This window comes from Globicephala melas, chromosome 14, assembly GCF_963455315.2.
Source record: "Globicephala melas chromosome 14, mGloMel1.2, whole genome shotgun sequence".
NCBI classification, from domain to species: Eukaryota; Metazoa; Chordata; class Mammalia; order Artiodactyla; family Delphinidae; genus Globicephala; species Globicephala melas.
In genome coordinates, this window is record NC_083327.1 from 64,074,931 (window position 1) to 64,095,756 (window position 20,826).

The window sequence follows — 20,826 nt, forward strand, 5'->3', positions numbered from 1 at the left end:
TGTCATGCTCTGTGGCATTAACCCCTTCCACTCCAGGCCTTCTGTCACCCCCAGACAACAGCTTGGATATTTGGACTAGAAATTGTATTTCTTGGTGCCCACTTTGATACCTGTCTCCCCTGTGATCATCACAGCTGCCTGCGTGGCTACTCTTTGCATGTAGCATTCAGCCCCTCGTTCGGGTAAGAATTTAGATTGCTTGTCAGAAAAGTAGGGGGACTAGAACAGAGGTGATCTGTAAATTTTTTTGGTTGGTGGGTTGGGAGTGGGGGAAGAAATGCAAAAACTAAATAGTAGTTATCTTATTAAGGTTCTTAATAATTTTCCAGATTTTGTTGATTTTTTTTAACCACCTCTAACAGCTCTGTCCAAAACAACTTTCTGAGGAAATAGAAATATTCTGTGTTGTCCAATACAGTAGCCATTAACCACTTGTAGCAATTGAGATTTGAATTGAGTCTACCTTGACTAAGGATCTGAAGTTTTAATGCTATTTCATTTCAATTAATTTAAATAAAAATGAAACTATCTATAGGGGTTTAGTAGTTACTTACCGTACAAGGCTTTATTTTTATTGTACTATAGAGTTTCTATTGTCTATGGTAGACATTATGGGCTGATTCATCTCCCACACCTCCTTTGTAGAGAAAGGGCAATCCTATGTATTGGACACAGCAGATTGAATTCTGGGATAATAATCGATCCAAACTGGCCCAACTGGATTTTCTCTTTCAAGAATCTGGAATTGACATACTGAAAGCCTGCATGCATTTGGTAGTGGTGAGCTGAGCAAGAAGGGTTGGCGCTGGAGCCTGTGCCTTGGACTCTCAAAGCCTTGTGCAACCCGAAGTTATGTTGGGGTGGAGACTAGAAACTCTGTAGTGAAGGTGGGGGAGGGGAGGAAAAGGGGGGCGGAGGAGGGAAAGAGGGAATAAATCACTTCAGATGAGTGATGGACATACTACCTGAGCTTTGTTGAACTCCATTGTTTCTAATTTGCATGCTAGAGAAGAGAAGAGAAAAAAGAAAGAAAGAAAGATATGGAGGAAGGGAGAAAAAAATAAAATAAGAAAAATATCTTAATATAAGTCCTGGAAATAATGGTGATATATACTGTCTAATAAACCAGTTTAGAAAAGTCCTGTCCTTCAGTTGACAAAGAATGGTTCTCTTTCACATGGGAAGTTTGTTCTCTTTGACCGCTTGTTGAGAAAGAGACATGTAAATCTTAGCCCATAACGGTTTTCAATAAATATTTGTTGAATGAATGAATGAATGGATAAATGAGCAATGGGAAAAGGCAGCATCTTTCCAGGGCAGTCTATCAACCCTTTTGTGCAACAGTTTTTTTTCAGCCAAAGCATCTTCATTTGTTCTCTTTTTTGTTTTGTTTTGTTTTGTTTTTTGGCTGTGCCTTGCGGCTTGCAGGATCTTAGTTCCCCGACCAGGGATTGAACATGTACCCCCTGCAATGGAAGCGTGGAGTCCTAACCATTGGACCGCCAGGGAATTCCCTGGTTTGTTTTTAAATTATTAATTGTTTATTAGTCTTGTCTTTCCATTGTCTCTTTTTCAAAAATTTTTTTAATTGAAATATAATTCACATACCATTAAATTTGCCATTTTAAATTGCACAATTCAGAGGTTTTTAGTGTATTCACATGATTGTGTGATCTTCTTCATTATCTAATTCCAGAGTATTTTTCATCACTAAAAAGGAACGCCATGCTCATTAGCCCTCTTTCCTTCCTCTCCCTAGTATCTAGCCACCAATAATCCATTTGCTTTTTGCTGTGGATTTGTCTGCTCTGGACATACAACTCCTGTCTATAGGACTAGGAGTAGAATGCTGAGTCAAGGAATTTAAAATATATTTTTAATTTTTTGAGGAACTGCTAAACTGTTTTCCGCAAAGGATGCACCATTCATTTTACACTCGCACCAGCATTGTCTGAGGGTTGTTTTCCCTGCATCCTCACTAACACTTGTTATTTTCCTTTTTTTAAAATTATAGCCATCCTACTGGGTGTGAAGTGGTATTTTACTGTTTTTGATTTGCATTTCCCTGGTGACAAATGATGTGGAGCATCTTTTCTTGTGCTTATTGGCCATTTGTATATCTCCTTTAGAGAAATATCTATTCAAATTCTTTGCCCAGTTTTAAATTAGATTATTAGTCTTTTCATAGTTGAGTTGTAAGAGTTCTTTACATTTTCTGGACATGAGATCTTTGTCAGACATGATTTGCAAAAAACTTCTTCCATTCTGTGGGTTACTTTTCACTTTCTGGATGGTGTCCTTTAAAGCACTGACATTTTAATTTTGGTGAAACCCAGTTTATTTTTTCTTTGATTGCTTGTGCTTTTGGTGTCACATCTAAGAAAATGTTACTTAGTCCAAGATGATAAAGATTTACACTTATGTCTTCTTCTAAGAGTTTTATAGTTTCTGCTCTTACATTTAAGTCTTTGATCCATTTTAAGTTTTTGTGTATGGTGTGAGATAGGGATCCAGTTAGCTATTTTCCTGTGGTTAACCAGTGTCCCAGCACCATTTGTTAAAAATATCATTCTTGGGACTTCCCTGGTGGTCCAGTGCTTGAGACTCCAAGGTTCCACTATAGGGAGCATGGGTTTGATCCCTGGTCAAGGAACTAAGATCCCACATGCTGCACGGCGTGGCCAAAAAACAAACAGACAAAAAACCATCCTCTCCCCATTGAATAGCCTTGGCTCTCTTGTCAAAAATCAATTGACCATAGATGAGTGGGTTTATTACTGGACTGTCAATTCTATTCCATTTTCTATATGTCTATCCTTATGCTAGCACCATTTACTGTAGCTTTGTAGTAAGCTTTGAAATCAGGGAATATGAATACTCCAACTTTATTCTCCTTTTCAAGATTATTTTGGCTATTCTGAATCCCTTTCATTTCCATATGAATTTTAGGATCGGTTTGTCAATTTCTGCAAAAACGATGTTAGAAATTTGATAGGTACTGCATTGAATCTGTCGATGATTTGATGGAGTATTGCCATCTACACAATATTAAGCCTTCCAGTCTATGAATGTAGGATGTCTTTCCATTTATTTGGGTTTAAAATTTTTTTTCTTTCAATACTATTTTGTACAAGTGTATGCACCTCTTTAGTTAAACTTATTCCTAAGTATTTTATTCTTTTGATCTTGTTGTAAATAGAATTGTTTTCTTAGTTTCAATTTCAGATTGTTCATTCCTAGTATATAGAAAAAACAGAAATATAACTGATTTTTGTATACTGATATTATTTACTGCAACCTCGCTGAACTGGGTTATTGATTCTGCTAGCTTTTTTTGTGTATTCCTTAGCAGACATCCTTGTCTTGTTCCTGATCTTAGGGGGAATGCTTTCAGTCTTTCATCATTGAGTGTGGTGTTAGCTATGAGTTTTTTGTGTGTGCTTGTTGTTAGGTTGGAGAAAATCCCTTCTATTCCTAGTTTGTTGAGTGTCTTTAATCATGACATGGTATTGGATTTTGTCAAATGCTTTTTCTGCATCTGTTGAGATGATGATATGGACTTTTCCCTTTATTCTATTAATATAGTGCATTACATCGATTACTTTCCATTTGTTGAACCAACTTTGCATTCCTCAAATAAAGTTCACTCACTCATGGTATATAATTCTTTTTCCATTATTTCTCAAGGGCACAGATTTTACTTTTACTTCTTTATATCACCCAAAGCACTCAAGCAGTACTGTACTTGGATCCAAAATTAGTGCCCAAGATATGCAATAATCATTATTATTACCATAATAACCAACATTAACACGAGCACAAGGTGACGACAGTCTGAACTAGAACGATAGATCCAAATGATAAACCTCATTTAAAGAATAAGATAAAAATTAGAGACTATTGGCCATAGGGAATTATAAAGTTTCCTAATATTGTTGAATAATCCTTATATTCCTGGAATAAGCCTTGTTTGGTCAAGATCCTCTCTTCTTTATTTTTAAGAAAATGTTAATAAAAAGAACATAGCCACAGGAAGAAAAAATTTATCTTAATTGGCCAGCTTGTTGAAGAGTCAAACACGTGCGTAACCAGTAGACAGATCAAGAAGCATATAGTCAGCACCCCATAGGGCCCCCCTCATGCCCCATCTCAATTACTATCCCCCACCACCCAACAAGGATAACCACTATCCTAACTTCTAATACCACTGATTAGTTTTGCCTGCTTTTAAACCTTTATGTAAAATGAATAATAGGCTATTTCACTCCACACTGTATTTGTGAGATTCAACTATACCCTTCTATGTAGTTGTTGGTTGTTCATTCTCCTTGGTGGGTAATTTCCATTTTTTGAATATGCTACAATTTATTAATCCATTCTAATGTTACTGGGCATCTGGGTGGCTCTAGTTTAGAAATATTATAAATAGTGCTGCCATGAATACTCAGTGAATATTTTGTACATGTCTCTTGGTGGATCTAGGTACCTTTTCTATTGGTATATACTCAGGATAGAATGGCTGTCCTGAAGATCCTTTACAAAGATTTTTTTCTATTCATTACAAGAGAGACAATTACATTTTTAAAAATGAACCTTTAAATATAGTGTTATTATTTTCCTCATTCTAGGAACATGTAATTTCTTAAGTGAATTTATTAGCCTATATGTCATGCTCTATTCTGGAATTATCTGTAACTACACCAGCCAATACAGTAGTCATTAACCATATAAAGTTATTGAGCATCTGACATGCACTCTAAGAGTAAAATACACAATAACTTTGAAGATTTAGTCCAAAACAAAGTTTATAATATCTAATTAATAATTTTAAAATATTCACTACAAGTTGTAATGATAGTATTTTAGATATACCGGGTTAAAGAAAACATTATATAAAACCATATTATTAAAATTAATTTCACTTTTTTTTTTTTTTTTTTTTTTTTTTTTTGCGGTACTCAGGCCTCTCACTGTTGTGGCCTCTCCCGTTGCGGAGCACAGGCTCCAGACGCACAGGCTCAGCAGCCATGGCTCACGGGCCCAGCTGCTCCGCGGCATGTGGGATCTTCCTGGACCGGGGCCCGAACCCATGTCCCCTGCATCGGCAGGCGGACTCTCAACGACTGTGCCACCAGGGAAGCCCTGAAAGTTCTTTTTGACAAATTAAAATTTTATATGTACATCGCTGAAAGTTCTTTTTGACAAAGATCATGCTTTAGGCTACTTTGTACCCTCCAGTTTGGGCACATTGTTGCCAGTGCATGCTTGATAGTTAATAAGTACTTCTTAACTGTTAAACTTTATTTTCTGTTTTTTAGGTTAAAATTCCACATCGCTTAGCTACATGATGATAATATTGGTAAAAGAACAAGAAAAGATAATGGCAAAAATCTGCATGGAAACTGAAAGAGTAGGAATTAGGTATGAAAAATATTACTTGGCGAGAATTTGATATTTCTTTTACTCTAAACAACTTTCTTGAATTGTAATTCTTTGTAGATTACATGAAGTTTATGTTATGCTTAGTGCAACATGTATAAACAAAGTATTTTAAAAGAGTGAATCCATTTTTATAGTAACAGGGACTTTTACTTGCTAAAAGTAATCGATTTCTCCCTCTCTCTCTCTCTCTCTTTTGTTTTCTCCCCATTGGCAAAGTACTATGAAACGCTACCTAGTTATAAAGAAGTGGTGCAACTACAAATTGATTATTCATTTCACTGGATATTATCCGAATGAAGAATTGTGGTCACTGCCACAAACCAAAGTAGCCAGGTCCTGCTTAGAGAATTGCTAAATATGATCGTTTCTTGAATTATAATTTTTGCATTATGTAGACTTTGAAAGATATAAAATACTCTCAGCTTTCTTTTAGTGAGAAAAAATTAGTCCTCAAACGGATGGTGGGATCACCTTAAACTTCATGTAACATGAGAAACCTTGACAATCAGACCTTTGTTGAAGAGTAATCTTTTGGTGGTAGGGAACAGAGACTCATTCGAAGTCACACCCAAAGTCATAGGTGTTTATTGTGAAAGGGTAACTAGAACGCTCTTTGGGAAGTGGCGGGATCCAGTGCAGCCCTAGGGACCTGGATACTCATATCTTCCTGAGGAGCAGGTCTTTGTTGTTCTTAATATACCACTGGGTCTCAGCTTCCCATAGAGGCACTTCTACCACTTCCACCCCCATCCACCTTCTACTTCATCTTTGGTTTTTGCTTACTCCGGTGTTTGCTTTGTGGTGGCCCATTTTCTCTACTTCTGCCTCAAGCCCTCTCAGCTTCAGCCTTCCTGTCAGATAGCTCATTCTCTGTATTCTCCCCTTTCCATTTCCAAGGGAGAATCCGATTGGCTTATCTAATGATCCTCACGGTTTGGTGAGAATTGTTTGTTCCAGGTCACCTCTTAGGGTGATGGCCAGTTTATGGACTGTGTCTCTTGGGTCACATGACCACTCTTAATCCAATCAGCTATGGTGGGGCGGGGCGGGGGAAGAAATTTGGGGGCAGTTATCTGTGCAACCTTTGTCCTAAGAATAGTTTGGGTCAGTTCTCTCAGAAGGGTCTCGGTTTCCTTTTTGAAGGGACACCAGGTACAGCAAACATGTCACACACATACACAAACACACACTGATTAAAACAAGTTACTAAAATAAAGGATGCATGAATAAAATGATTGAATTATGCGGTTACGTGTAGGAAATAATAAAGAGGGGAAGAAATCTATATTGACCGGGACCAATAATTAGCTTTGTCCAAGTAAAGTTTCTTCGCAGTAGAACAAATTGGTTTTCAAACATGAATTTTCTTTTGCAAAACTGACCATCCTGTTGTCACGTCTGTAGCTTTCTGAAGGCCCCTGCTCCTGGCTTACGTTCCTCCTAGGAGACCTCAGCATTCAGCACGCTGGGGACGCTTTGTTTCCTAAGTTAGGAGAGAGATCCTGGCAGGAAGTCAACGACCAGGATCAGATGCTGGGGTTGAGGACCCGTGGCTCCGAGCGAAAGGCGGCGGTAATCGAAGCTCTGGGCGCATTTTCCTAGAAGCCTCCAGCGCTCCGCCACCTGTCTGGAGTCTGCCCCCGTCTCGGGCATCTCCTCTCTTGAGTTTCCTCCTCATAGGCTTGTCCCTGGGAGTGTGGGCGGCCGCATTCCTGAGCACCGAAACTCTCCCCCCCTCCCCCCGCTAGCCTTCCTCCTCCTGCACACCAGCCTCTCTTTTCTGCCTCAGTCACTTCCTTCCTCAGCTTCTTCCTCCCCAGTGCGTTGAAGAAGATAACCAGCCCGCACCGACGCAGCCCCAGTTTTCTCGGAAAAGAAAAGGAGGCGGAGAGGTGAGTGATTGCCCTGGGAAGATGTGGCCAGGTAGGTATGAAGGATGGACGGGGGTAGCCGGTGGAGGCCAAGCAACCGGGGGCATCGTGGGCTGCGGGTGGAGAGCCGGGACCGGGAGGGGGCTAAGACGCCTGGAGGGTATAACTGGCCTTGGGCTGAGCGGGTGCGGGGGACCGGGTGGGCGCGCCCCTGCGCCCCCCAACTCCGCAGCAGACTTCCGCCCTCGGCTCACGTGACGTTTTGCCGCCCGGGGGCGGACAGGGCAGGGAGATCCGCAGCGTTTAAAGATTTTTACCGCGGAGCAACGTGTCCGCTTTGCGCTTGGGGAGCCAGTTCCGCAGAGCTGAGCGGGGACGGGCTGGGAGTGAGGGAACAGGTTTCCCCGAGGAATCTGGTGGCCTCAGGGCAGTGGACTCTGCGGCGCCGGCGGCGGGTGCGGATCTGTACGCTCCCGATTCTGTGTGCGGCGTGGGTGGTAGTGAGGGGACACCAGCGACTCCGGGAGCCCCGGGCTGGGTCCGTTTGCGTCTCTCGGTTTGGGCGCTCGCTCTCGGGGCGCGCCGGGGGCACACCGACAGCCGGGGAGCGCGGGCAGGCGGCGCTGGCGCGAGACTCTCGGAGACAAAGGCTTCCGGAATGCGGTTCTTCCTGGGGAGGTCGCCCGGGAGCCAGCCGTGCGCCCCGGAGCAGGGGGCCGAACCCCGCGCTCCCCAGCTCTGCACTGGTACCGGTGGTGACCGTGTGATGGCCCGCTGGGGACAGGGTTTTGGGACCCCTTCCGGGCCAGCTCCCAAACTTGGTGCAGGTATGACCAAATATGGAGTGTGTGCGCGCCTGCGAGGGGCAGGAAGGAACCCAGTCATTCTTTGACCCGCACCAGCTGCTCGTCAGGAATTGTGAAGGAGGGTAGGGAAACAGTGGCCAGCCCCAGGGTGGAGAGGTGGCTCCTGATTCCAAGATGTCCCCACTCCTGTAGGCTTATTCCCTGACATTAGAAAATTTTTAGGTATTGCCTCCAAACTTAAAAAAAAACCCCAAAACCAAAAAACAAACCAACAAAACAAAACAAAAAAGGAACCAACCACTCAAAGAAAAAAGCTGTGAGAGTCCTTAAATATATTCTTAAGTGCATATTGATGGTGGAGCATTTCAGCATATGGCCCAGATGGCCCAGTGCTCCCACATTCCGCTTTCTTTGTGATTCCCACGCACAGTGCCTAATTGGATTCTGTCTCAATTAGAGGGCCCGACTAGCATCTGCCATCGCCTTCTCCTGAGCCTCCCACTGAGGGGCTCTTTCTTTCCCTTAGACTTGCTCTGCCCATGGCTTCTCATTGTTCTTGATCTCGCTGCTTAACACCAGTCCCAGGCTTCTGTCCTTATAAAATGTCATGGGCCTTCCAAGGATTGTGCAACAGCGTATTTTATACTCCTTTGTCCTCGATAAATAATCAAATAAAGACGTAAACCATGCCAAATTATGTATGCTAGCAATAGTTTCTAAGCCTGTTATGTTCCCACTCGGAAGGGTCAGTGCAGGGAGCCTTTCTTACTTTGTAAGTGCCTGCCTTAGTAAGCACTCAGCATGTAATATTTCACACAAATACAACCCACTGTTATATTTAGTGCAGTTGGCATAATAACCAGCAAAAAAATAAATAAAACAAAATTTTTAAAAAAGGAGAAGAGCCAGAATGATGCAGTAGAAATGGCATTTAATTGTGGGAAGCTCCTCGGAGTCAGTTTCATCATCCATAAAATGGGGATAAATAATATTACTTTGTAAGGTTCTCAGGTTTACATGAATTAATGCAGATAAGGAGCCTCAGGTGTAATTAATTACAAAGAAATTCTGGTTGTCTTCCTGTCTTAAAATTGGATGAACATACATCTGCTTAATGTGATCCAGCAATTCACACTCCTTAAAGGCGGGATTTCCTCTTTGAGTCTCATTATTAAAGGAGAATTAGGTCTGAAGTGTGTGGCTGGTGGGGGGTGGAAGGAGTGGAAAACGATGTTAAAGAGATAAATATTCAGGGTGGGAGGAAATCAAAGCATCTGAGAATTGGAAAGGACTATAATCCCCTTGGACATTTCCCTTTCTATTTTGTCCAAGGTGGGCTGATTTCTTCATCAACCCTCACAGATCCATACTACTACTGCAAACTTTACTCGCTGTTAGACCGTTTCGATTGTTAGAGAAATTTTGTCTCATATGGCTTTCAAATCTGCCTTTCTGTTCCATCTATCCATCCTACCCAACAGAGCAACACGAAATAAGACTATTCACACAAGTACATAAAAGGAGCTTTAATTTTTAAAAAAATAGCAGCAGGTCTTCTCTAGGTTAACTTTAAAAGTGAAGATTCTTTAGAGTGCAAGTGACAGAAACTTAAGCAAACCAGCCCAAGCCAAACCAGGAAAGATTGGTTCATGTAACTGGAAAGTCCAAGGTCATATACAGACTCAGTCATTGTTATGTGGCTGGAGTTTTCTTTGTGTCAGCTTTATTCCTGGCAGGCTCTTTTCACATTGTAGCCATTTATACAGGGGCTGTGAGCTTATACCTTAAAACCCAGTAGGAAAGTGTCTTTTTACTAGTAGTTCAGGCAAAATTCATGGGCTGAACCCATTGTTCAGGATGGGATCACCTATCCTATGTCCCAAACCAATTATTCTGACTTTGAACCACTCCTGGAGTCCAGGGTGAGGCTCTACCCAAGATACATGGGTTTAGAGTAAGGAAGGAAAGGCTGTATCCAAACAAATATTAGACTGCTGGTGCCAGAAGGTGGAATGGGTGCTGAGCAGGGAGATATAACAGCTGTCCACCACACTGACACTAACAGGTTTTTTCTTACCATTATTCTCATGGCATGTCTTTCAGTTGTGTCCTCTGGGTATGTTTTAGCTTTTTAGTGTCTCTCTTAAACTACCTTGAATTGAATATAATGTTATAATTTCACCAACACAAAGTTCCCACATTTGGACACTATAATTTTTGATATTCGGTTTTATGTAGATGCATTAACCTAAGATGTTGCCTTTTATTGCAATGTAGGCTTCTTAAATTATAAGATTTACACAAAAGAGTAGCAGTGTAGTGGTGCTTTTATTATTAGCTGATAGCAAATCTGGGGTCTTGATCAATATCATTTAAACACAGATATCATTCTTGTTTTTTCAAAGCTACTGAGAAGTAGTTACAATCTGTCTGAATAAAGTTGTTTCTTCCAAATCATCACCCCAACGTAAACCATTCACACAATCCCACTCTTTTATTTGATTTGGAAAACTTACGATTTGCAGACAGACTGAATTGATGATTCCTTTTGCCCAGCTGCTCGTACTTTCCAACCCTCATGTTGCTGTTTTCACTGTAAATTACTGCCTTCCTATAGAAACTCATTCTTCCTCCTTTACTTCTATACTTCTTTGATCCAACAAGGTTGGGTTTCTCTCCTCCAGCTCTACCTGCACTTTCCTGTTTCTTGCTCTGTTTGTCTCCTCCCACTTTCTGTAGGTGTTTACCAGGCCCCTTTACCTTTTCTGTCTGAGTGCACTTCCTCCCTCTTAGAGCTCCTCTCTGTTCCTCACATAAATCAGCAGCTCCATGGTGACAACACCCACAGGTTGGTTCCATCCCTTCTCATGCCTTTGCTCATTTTCCAGTCTGCAAACCAGTTATGTATTGAACTCCTGCTCTCGGTGCCAGATGTGGTCCAGCAGTGAGCATGACGGTCAGATCCCCGCATAGAGGAGCTCACTGTCTAGTGATAAAAACTGAGAAGTGTCATTCCAATCAAGTGAAATGAAGAGGGCGCACATGCTGTGGGAACACACGCGGGAGAGCTCTCCTACCCCAGGGATTCAGGGAGGGCTTCCTGCAGGAAGTTATATCTCAGCTGGGACTGGACGTATGGAAATTAGCCCCAAGAAAGAGGAATAGCCAGAGTCCGGGTTGCAGAAGAAACAGGATATGTGAAGGCTGGAGGTGTGAGAGTGAGGGGTATTTGAGGAATAAAAAGAAGCCCTGTGGAGCTGCAGCCTGGATTCAAGGGGGGTAGATTTGAGGTGGCTGGAATGGTGGAATGGTGGGCCCAGCCCGTGGAGGACCTCATGAGCCAAGGGGATTCTCATAGCCGCTGTTAGTTCTGAACTCCTTATCCAAAGATGAATGGTTTTCATCACAGGCTCTCCATTACAGTCAGGTTGCACTGGGCACTGCTGGGGGAAGGGAGCCAGAGGTCATCACTGCGATGACCCCATGGTATTAAAATTGCCTTGGATCCACCTGGATCCGCCTTCCTTACTGGACTGCAGGCTCCCGGAGGGGAGGGATTGTGTTGGTTTATCCTGGTACCACCAGCTTCTAGCTTAGGGCCTGCTCCAAGTGTGCTGCGGTTTTGTTTTGTTTTTTTGCTTCTGTGCTTTTGTATATACTCTTCCCTGTGCCTAGAACATCCTTTCCCAACTGTCTACTGGCCACTCCTCCCCAGTGACAAAAACTTTGGCTTCCTCCTTTGTGTTCCCTTAATGCCTTGGACCCACCACTAAAAGAGTGCTTTCTCGTCACATTGCTATTCATTCCAGGCCTCTCTCTGCGTCTGGATGGTGAGTTCCCTGAGGGCAGGTCCTGTGTCACTCACCTTTGTATTTTTGGTGCCCAGAGCACGGGCTTAGAGTTCATAGTGGGTGCAAGGAGGATGGCTTCATTCTGCCCGGTAGACTGTGTGGGGTCAGCCCAGAGGGGCAGTTATAAAATTGGGGAAATGGAGGTACTCTAAGGCCGGGTACATCATGCAAGTATTTTTAGGAAGAGGGCCACAGTAAATTAATAGTTACAAATGCTACATGAACAAAAGAAAGGGCCCTTGGATTTTGCAAGGTGTGTTTAATGGAATGTAGAAACTGTAGTAATACACATTTATTTTTTTCTCCCTCAGGCAGCAATGAATGTGGATCATGAAGTTAACCTCTTAGTGGAGGAAATTCATCGTCTGGGTTCAAGAAGTAAGTATCATAACATGGATACAGAATTTCTTCTGAGTTTGTGTTAGAGCAGGTAGGACTAACTTTTAGAGGCATATGAAGGGATCACCTAGGGATTCGGGACACAGTTAATGGCAGCTCTTCTGTCAGCCTCAGGTGATAACTGCTCTTAGCCCTGAAGTGATTTCTGGAGACACAGAGCCACTGGGGTATGGTGTTTCTTATACAAAGAATGGTTGAGATATTTCATTATCCTTTGAATGGAAAGATAATTGCTGTGCTTCCGTAACCTAGCTGCATTGAAATCTTGTAATTAAATCATGTTCACATTTTTATTTGGCACACTATTAAAATTCATTTTTTTCTGCATTACCCTGCCACCATTTTGCAAATTGCCAAAGGACTAGGGACTCGGATTGAAATTTTAATAAATTGTCTTTATTTTCTCCAAGTTTTTGAGTGTTGTGTAATCAGGTGTTTATGTGTATATAACTAAAAGAAGCCATCCTTTAGGTAGTTTTCTTTTAGAGTTAGCTTTCCCCCTAGCAGCATATAAGCAGCTATTGTGAAATTTGTGACATGTAAAATTGGTAGTATTGGTGTCCTTTTCCTAAGTTGTAATGAAAGCAGCTGTTATGCTTGTAGCTATAAGTATTTCGTGCATCTCAGACCAGACATACGAGAGTTTGGGGAGCATTTCGAAAATTGTAAGAGCAGTAGATACATTCAGCAACAACTGGGATAATGGAATCCAAAGTTTTAAAATTACATCATATAAGTGAAAAACAACTTTAAAAAGTACCTTGAAAGAGTTGCTTGTCATTATAGCTTGATTCTTCTTACTTCTAGCTCTGTCTACTTATGAATCACAAATCATTTGAAATAACAAAAGGTACCTTGAAAATTCCATTAAGCCATTAATTAGTATCAAATGTCCCCTGTAGTTTTCTGTTGCTGATGTAACAGTACTACAAACTTTGTGCATGAAGCAACACATTTAATATCTTTTTAAAAAAATATGTTTTATTGAAGTGTAGTTGATTTACAACATTGTATTAATTTCTTCTGTACAGCAAAGTGATTCAGTTATATATATATGTATATATATATATGTATATATTCTTTTTCATATTCTTTTCCATTATGGTTTATCACAGGATATTGAAATAGTTCCCTGTGTTATACAGTAGGACCTTGTTGTTTACCCATTCTATATACAATAGTTTGCATCTAACCCCAAACTCCCAATCCATTCCTCCCCCAATATACCCTCCCACTTGGCAACCACAAGTCTGTTCTCTGTGTCTGTGAGTCTGTTTCTGTTTTGTAAATAAGTTCATTTGTGTCATATTTTAGATTCTACATATAAGTGTTATCATATGGTATTTGTCTTTCTCTTTCTGACTTACTTCACTTAGTATGATAATCTCTAGGTCCATCCATGTTGCTGCAGATGGTGTTATCTCATTCTTTTTTATGGCCGAATAGTATTCCATTGTATATATGTTCCACATCTTCTTTATCCATTCACCTGTCGATAGACATTTTGGTTGCTTCCATGTCTTGGCTATTGTGAATAGTGCTGCTATGATCATAGAGGTGCATGTATCTTTCTGAGTTATAGTTTTGTCCACATTTAATATCTTAATGGTCAGGTAGGTTGGGAGTCTGTCTCAGTCTGTTTGGGCTGCTATAACAAAATACCCTGGACTGGGTGGCTTATAAACAGCAGAAATTAATTGCTCATAGTTCTGAAGGCTGGAGGTCCAAGATCAGGGTGCCAGCATGGTCAGCTTGGAGTCCTCTTCCAGGTCTCAGACTTCTTGTATCTTCTCATGGTGAAAGAGACCAGGGATCTCTTTGTAGCCTTTTTATCTATCTATCTATGTATCTATCATTGTGGTAACATTGGTTTATAAGATTGTGTAAGTTTCATGTGATACAACACAGCATGCTCTTCTGTTTGGTTTGGTTTGTTCATTTATTTTGGGGGTTTTGTTTGTTTGTTTTTTATATTCCACATATGAGTGAAATCACATGGCATTTGTCTTTCTCTGACTTATTTCACTTAGCACAATACCCTCAAGGTGCGTCCATGTTGTCACAAATGGCAAGGTTTCATCTTTTTTTTTATGGCTGATGAAATCTTGCAGCCTCTTTTATAAGACATTAATCCTTATGACTCATGACTTTACACCCTTACACCCCCCATGACTTTGGCACCTCCCAAAGGCCCCATCTACTAATATCATTACCTTGTGGGGTTAGGATTTCCACATGTGAATTTTGGAAGAACACAGCCATTCAGACCACAGCAGGGTCTGATAAAGGTCACCTGGGCTAAAATTAAGGCGTTGGCAGGGTGCATTCCTTTCTGGAAGCTCTAGAGAATCTGTTTCCTAGCCTTTTTTCTAGCTTCCAGAGGCAGTCTGCCTTCGCTCTAGGTGCTCAGGCTTCAGTAGTTGTAGCACGTGGGCTCAGTAGTTGTGGCTTGTGGGCTCTAGAGCACAGGCTCAGTAGTTGTGGCCCATGGGCTTAGTTGCTCCACGGCATGTGGGATCTTCCCGGACCAGGGATCGAACCCATGTCCCCTGAATTGACAGGCAGATTCTTAACCACTGCGCCACCAGGGAAGTCCCTCAGTGAGTCTTATTTTCGATAGTGATGCCCCTACCTGTGTTCCTCATTTCTACATTCTCAGTTTCTCCTGAGCTCTGTCACTCTTGGGAGTAGTACTATTGTTTGGATTGTTAAAGATATTAAAGATATATTTCCAGAGATTTGTCAGGTTTTCTTATTAGATCCTTCTCAATGTCAGCTTAGTGTTTATTGGTCAGATTCAATTGCATTTAAAAGTCTAACCTCTATATCCCTAGCACAGTGTTATTATTTGCTGAGGCAAACTGAACCTGCACTTCAAAATGAGCAGCTTTACAAACTAGATGACTACAAAGTAATTATCCTAACTTCTATAAAGATGAAAATATTTTGAACATTGCAACTTCACTAGGCCTCCTTGACTTACCTGTTCCTGGTAATAGATGACTTTTTAAGTTGGAAATCATCTATGGAGATATGTTATGTACTGACAGGTTATGGTTATTTATGTTGTATCTGGAATAATTTTGACTAAAGTAAATTATGATTTAGATTAATCATATTTAGACTAATCTAAATATGATGTATTAGCCGAAGTTGGAGATTGATGAATTTAGTTTTACCTGTTTCTTTTAAAATAAAGTTCTTTAAAGTCTCTCATTTTTCATCCTGTAGAAAAAAATTAAGTGGATAAAGATTATTTGGAGATTTAAACTCCTTTGTTTAACAAATATTTCTTGCGTGTTACCTTTGTGCTCAAGTGCTGGAGATGGGAAAATAAACAAAATTCCATCTCAGCCCTTGTGGGCCTCTTTAGGTATCGAAAAGACAGATAAACTGGAAACGTGTATTGGGAAGTGGTTAACAGTGTGTGTTCTGGGGGACTTCCCTGGTGGCGCAGTGGTTAAGAATCCACCTGCCAATGTAGAGGACATGGGTTCAAGCCCTGGTGCGGGAAGATCCCACATGTCATGGAGCAACTAAGCCCGTGTGCCACAACTACTGAGCCTGTACTCTAGAGCCTGTGAGCCACAACTACTGAGCCCAAGTGCCTAGAGCTCGTGCTCCGCAACAAGAGAAGCCACCACAATGAGAAGCCTGCGCACCACAACGGAGAGTAGCCCTCGCTCGCCGCAACTAGAGAAAGCCTGCACGCAGCCACGAAGACCCAATGCAGCCAAAAATAAATAAATAAATTTATTTTTAAAAAAGGGAGTGTGTGCCCTGGAGTCAGACTCTGGGAATGAATCCCAGCTCTTCCGTATTCTTGCTGTGTGAGGGGTATTTTTACCCTCCTAACTTCAACTCAGATTGCTTGAAGGACCTGCCAGGTTACCAGCAGCTGCACTGATTCCTGTAATCAGTGAAAGATTCTCATTGCAAACAGAGGGTTGTGCAGCTAGAAGTTAAGAAATCAAACTGGTGCAGGAATTCCCTGTGGACCAGTGGTTAGAACGCTGGGCTTTCCTGCCGAGGGCGCAGGTTCAATCCCTGCTCGGAGAACTAAGATTCCGCTAAGCCACGAGGTGCGGCCAAAAAAAAAAAAAAAAGGGAAATCAAACAGGTGCATCTTTGCTTTCCAGGCCAAGCATTCTCTCTTTTCCTTTACAAACTTATTTCCTTCTTCTCCTCTTAGATGGTTTACTTGCAGTGAGTAAATTAGCCACTCTAATCACTGTTCTCCTAGACACTTAATTGTTTCACCTGTGCCTAATGGCACATACCCCATTTCTCTCATTCGTAATTGAACCAAAGTTAACTGATGAATGGATAAATAAAATGTGTTATAGCCATAAAAAAATAATTGAACCAATAATGATCATCGATCAAGTGCTTAGCATGTGCTGGGCACTGTGCTTTGTGCTTTAGAACTGTGTCCCCAACCTCACAGTGTGGGAGGTATTAAGATCCCCATTATACAGATGAGGAAACTGAGGCTTAGGGAGCTTACATAAAAGTTCTCAAGGCCAAACAACTAGCAGATGGCCAGGATTTCAACTGAGGACTGTCAAGTTTTTTTTTTAAAAAGCTCTGTGTTATACTCCCTTTAAAGTCCAGAACAGGTACTGCCCTTCATGAAGTCTTCCCTTCCCATTCTAGCCCAGTCATCTTGTTCTTGACATCCAATCATATACTGCTTTGTGCTGTTGTTTTACTGTATGTTTATTTCCTTGTGGGAATGGAAGCCATTTCTTTGATAGCTAGAAAGTGATTCTATACTTCCTTCTCTCTGCCTCTAGTGCCCAGCACAGGGCTGCACCCACAGTAGGAGTTTACTAAGCTGCAGGCTATAAGCTCTAGCAGGGGAGTGCAGGAACTCAAGAACCCTTCTCACTGTGATGGCCATCTACTTGACAGGGGGCGCAGCTTTGGGAGGGAAGAACTTGGAGCAGTGAAGTAGGATAGGACTGGGTCAAGGGTTCAGCCTGGTAGATCAAAGGATACAGCCAACAGTTGGAAGGGTGTCCTAGATTACCCTTTGAGACTTCAGTTGATTGACTTTTAGCCAAAGATCCACCTTTTGTTTACCTTAATTTAAAAAAACTTTTTTTTAGAACAGTTTTAGATTTGCAATAAAATTGAGAGGAAGGTATAGAGATTTTCCATATACCCTCTGACCCCCGCACATACATAGTCTCCCCCATTATTAATATCCCCCACCAGAGGGGTACCTTTGTTACAGTTGATGACTCTACATCGACATATTATTATCACCCAGAGTCCATGGTTTACATCACATTTCACTCTTGGTATTGTACATTCTGTGGGTTGACTAATGCGTAAGGACGTGTCTCCATCATTATAGTATCATAGAGTATCTTCACTGCTTTAAAAATTCTCTGTACTCTGCCTGTTCGTCTCTCCCGTATCCTAACCACTGAAAACCATTGATCTTTTTACTTAGTTTTCTCTTTTTCCATAATTTTGCCTTTTCCAGAATATCCCATAGTTGGAATCATACAGCATGTAGCTTTTTCAGGTTGCTTTCTTTCACTAAGTAATACATATTTAAGGTTCCTCCACGTTTTTCATGACTTGGTAGCTCACTTCTTTTTAGTGTTTACCTTAACTTTTAACATCTATACTAAAAACTGGCCTTCAAACTAGATAATCTAGGGATTCTGGTAAATAAAGATTTCTTCATTTTTAAGGTCACCACTCCTTCCCTGGGGATTCTGAGCATGTTCAGAACACACTTAGAGAAACACTGCTCCTGATCTGGGGTTTCTCTTGTACTTGTTATTTTTATCGATTCAACAACTAACAATTAAAAAATCAAAATTTAGACAGAGAGGAATTGTCCACTGCAGTGCTGTAACACATTCACTTTTTTTTTTGCCACACCGTGTGGCATGCTGGATCTTAGTTCCCCGGCTGGGGAGACCAGGGATCGAACCTGTGTCCCCTGCAGTAGAAGCACAGAATCTTAACCACTGGACCTCCAGGGAAGTCCCACACGTTCACTTTTTGTTACTGTTTCTTAGTTCTCTTCCACTCTCTGCCCCGATGACACTGAAGCTAGGAGATGTACCACACATTGCTTTTATTCTATCACATTTTGAATCTGGCAAGAGGTTACACTGAATTTCTGACTGTTGACTGCTAAACTGTAATCTTGGTTAACCTTCGGTTAGATGTTTATGAAAGGTTATGTGTATCTGCCACACATGGTGGCAAGAAACAGACTTTGTATTGGCTAACGTTGTGTTTTCTCAAATTAGATGCTGATGGAAAATTAAGTGTGAAATTTGGGGTCCTCTTCCGAGATGACAAATGTGCCAATCTCTTTGAAGCACTGGTAGGAACTCTCAAAGCTGCAAAAAGAAGGAAGATGATTACGTACCCAGGAGAGCTACTTTTGCAAGGTGTTCATGATGATGTGGACATTATATTGCTGCAAGATTAATGTGGCTTGCATAGCTTTGCTTATTGTGGGTTTTTTTGTTTCTGGTAAACTGGAATATTACATCAAAGGACAAACGTATTAGCATAACTTAATGTATTTTTATAGAACTTTATAAACAAAAGGAGACTCATTTTAGAAGCCTGTCCTTTTTTATATCTTGAAAGTAAATTTATGTATTACACTGTAAAATAAATAAAACCTATTATTTTTTCTCAGGAATCTGGCTGGAAAATGTAGACAATGAGGCTTTTTTTGGTAGGGATGCAAGAGTGTTTGTTTCATAAATCATTCTTAGATAATTTCTACAGATATTTGACATTCTATGAAATCAAGAAGCAAACTTGAAGACCAGCTCCCACAATGAATGTAATGTTTATGTAATAAAAACATGTAACTCTCTTCAAATTGCCTTATTGCCTTATTTTGTCATTTGAGATTTATGTATCTCTCAGAATCGAGTTTTTGCATCAAGATTAGGTAACTGCAGTAAAAGTTATCTTGATCTGAAGAAAAATTCTCTTAAAACTACAGAATTTAAAAAGTAGGGATGGTTAGTGTTAAGATTTGGCCCTACAAAAAATATTAATTTTGATGCCTATATTGTGCTTGCCACTGGGATAGGGGACGTGCCCCCAAAAATGTAACCTAAAATCTTCACTTTCTAATTGGATTAGTTAGACCCACCTGATATAATACAGGATTATCCGTGATTGCACGTTGCAGCTTGTAGTACGGAGCTGAAAATGATACAGAATCTCAAGGAGGATAAGGTCAGTGAAAGGCATGATGGTTGGAAGAGGTATAGAGGAGGCGGAATTTGCAGGATTGGAGCTGATTATATCCAGAGGGAAAAAGATGGGATGGGTGAGAGTGATGACTCAAGGTAAGGCAGAGGGACATGAATTAGCAAGGCACGATCTTGTGAAAGGTAGGATGTCAGGTTGACTGGAATGTTAGGAAGAGAGGTGATTCAGTCTGGCTAATTAAGGTGGGACCTGGGAAGCCAGGGAGAGGAGTCTGGGGAAAAATTGGAGCAGGGAAATTCCATGATGAAAGTGATGTTTAGTGAAGGTAGCTCTGCCACTGGTAACTAGGGTGGACTGTGGAGAGTGCAGAGGCAGTCAGACAAGCCAGCAAAAACATTGCTCAAGAATCTCATGGGGGTGGTGATAATGGGAAGGCAGAGGAAGGATGGAGTCCAAGCACATTTTAAAGGAAATTGAAACTTTGTCACCAGTACCTTTTCTTTCGTGACAGGACCCCAATTCAAACTAGACTAAAGAACAACAGAATTCACTGGTACTTCATGGTCATTACTAACATTTATCAAGCATTTATTATTCTAATCCTCATATAACCCTGTGAGGAAGGTATTATAGATGAGGTAAGAGAGACACAGAAGAGTTAGCTTTTCCAAGTTTACCTAGCCAGAAAGTGGGCAAGTCAGGATTTTGAAATTTGACTCATCTAACTGGCAAGTCCAGGGATGGGATGGAATTCAGGCATGGCTGGCTCCAGGGGCTCAAACACTGCTGTTTAAACACTCTGACTTTCCATGTCGGCTCTGATGACTTCTTTGGTTTATTCTCATTCTCTTTCTACTCTAAATATGTTTCCTGCATATAGATGCCTGCAGGTAGTTGCAAATTCATCTACTCCTAGATTAGCAACTCTAGCAGAGAGAGAATTATATATTAATTATGAATTCAAAGAAAGGAACTCTGATTGGCTCCACTTGCAGCATAAATCTACCCCTCTGATCAATAACATTTGCCAGAGGGATGAGATATCTTGAATGACCTGGGTCATATGCTTGTTTCTGAGTGAGGATTGGGTAGGAGACCGTGCTTCACAGACTCACCTCAAATAGGAGAGAGATAGTTCCCCAAAGGGAAGGATGCTAAGTACATGGGAACAACACAGGTTGAATATAGATACAAGAGATCTTTTGAGGATGAATCCATATAATATATATGTGGCAGAAAACAAAAGAT

General features: G+C 41.1%; 1 protein-coding gene across 1 annotated transcript; it reads left to right on the forward strand.

Moving 5' to 3' along the window:
• Positions 1-7,167: 7,167 nt before the first annotated feature.
• On the forward strand, positions 7,168-19,237 carry ABRACL (ABRA C-terminal like). The gene is made up of 3 exons (XM_030853329.3): positions 7,168-7,334; positions 12,282-12,348; positions 18,648-19,237. The coding sequence occupies exons 2-3, from the start codon at positions 12,288-12,290 to the stop codon at positions 18,830-18,832; spliced, it is 246 nt and encodes an 81-aa protein (XP_030709189.1). The 5' UTR covers positions 7,168-7,334; positions 12,282-12,287; the 3' UTR covers positions 18,833-19,237.
• Positions 19,238-20,826: the final 1,589 nt, after the last annotated feature.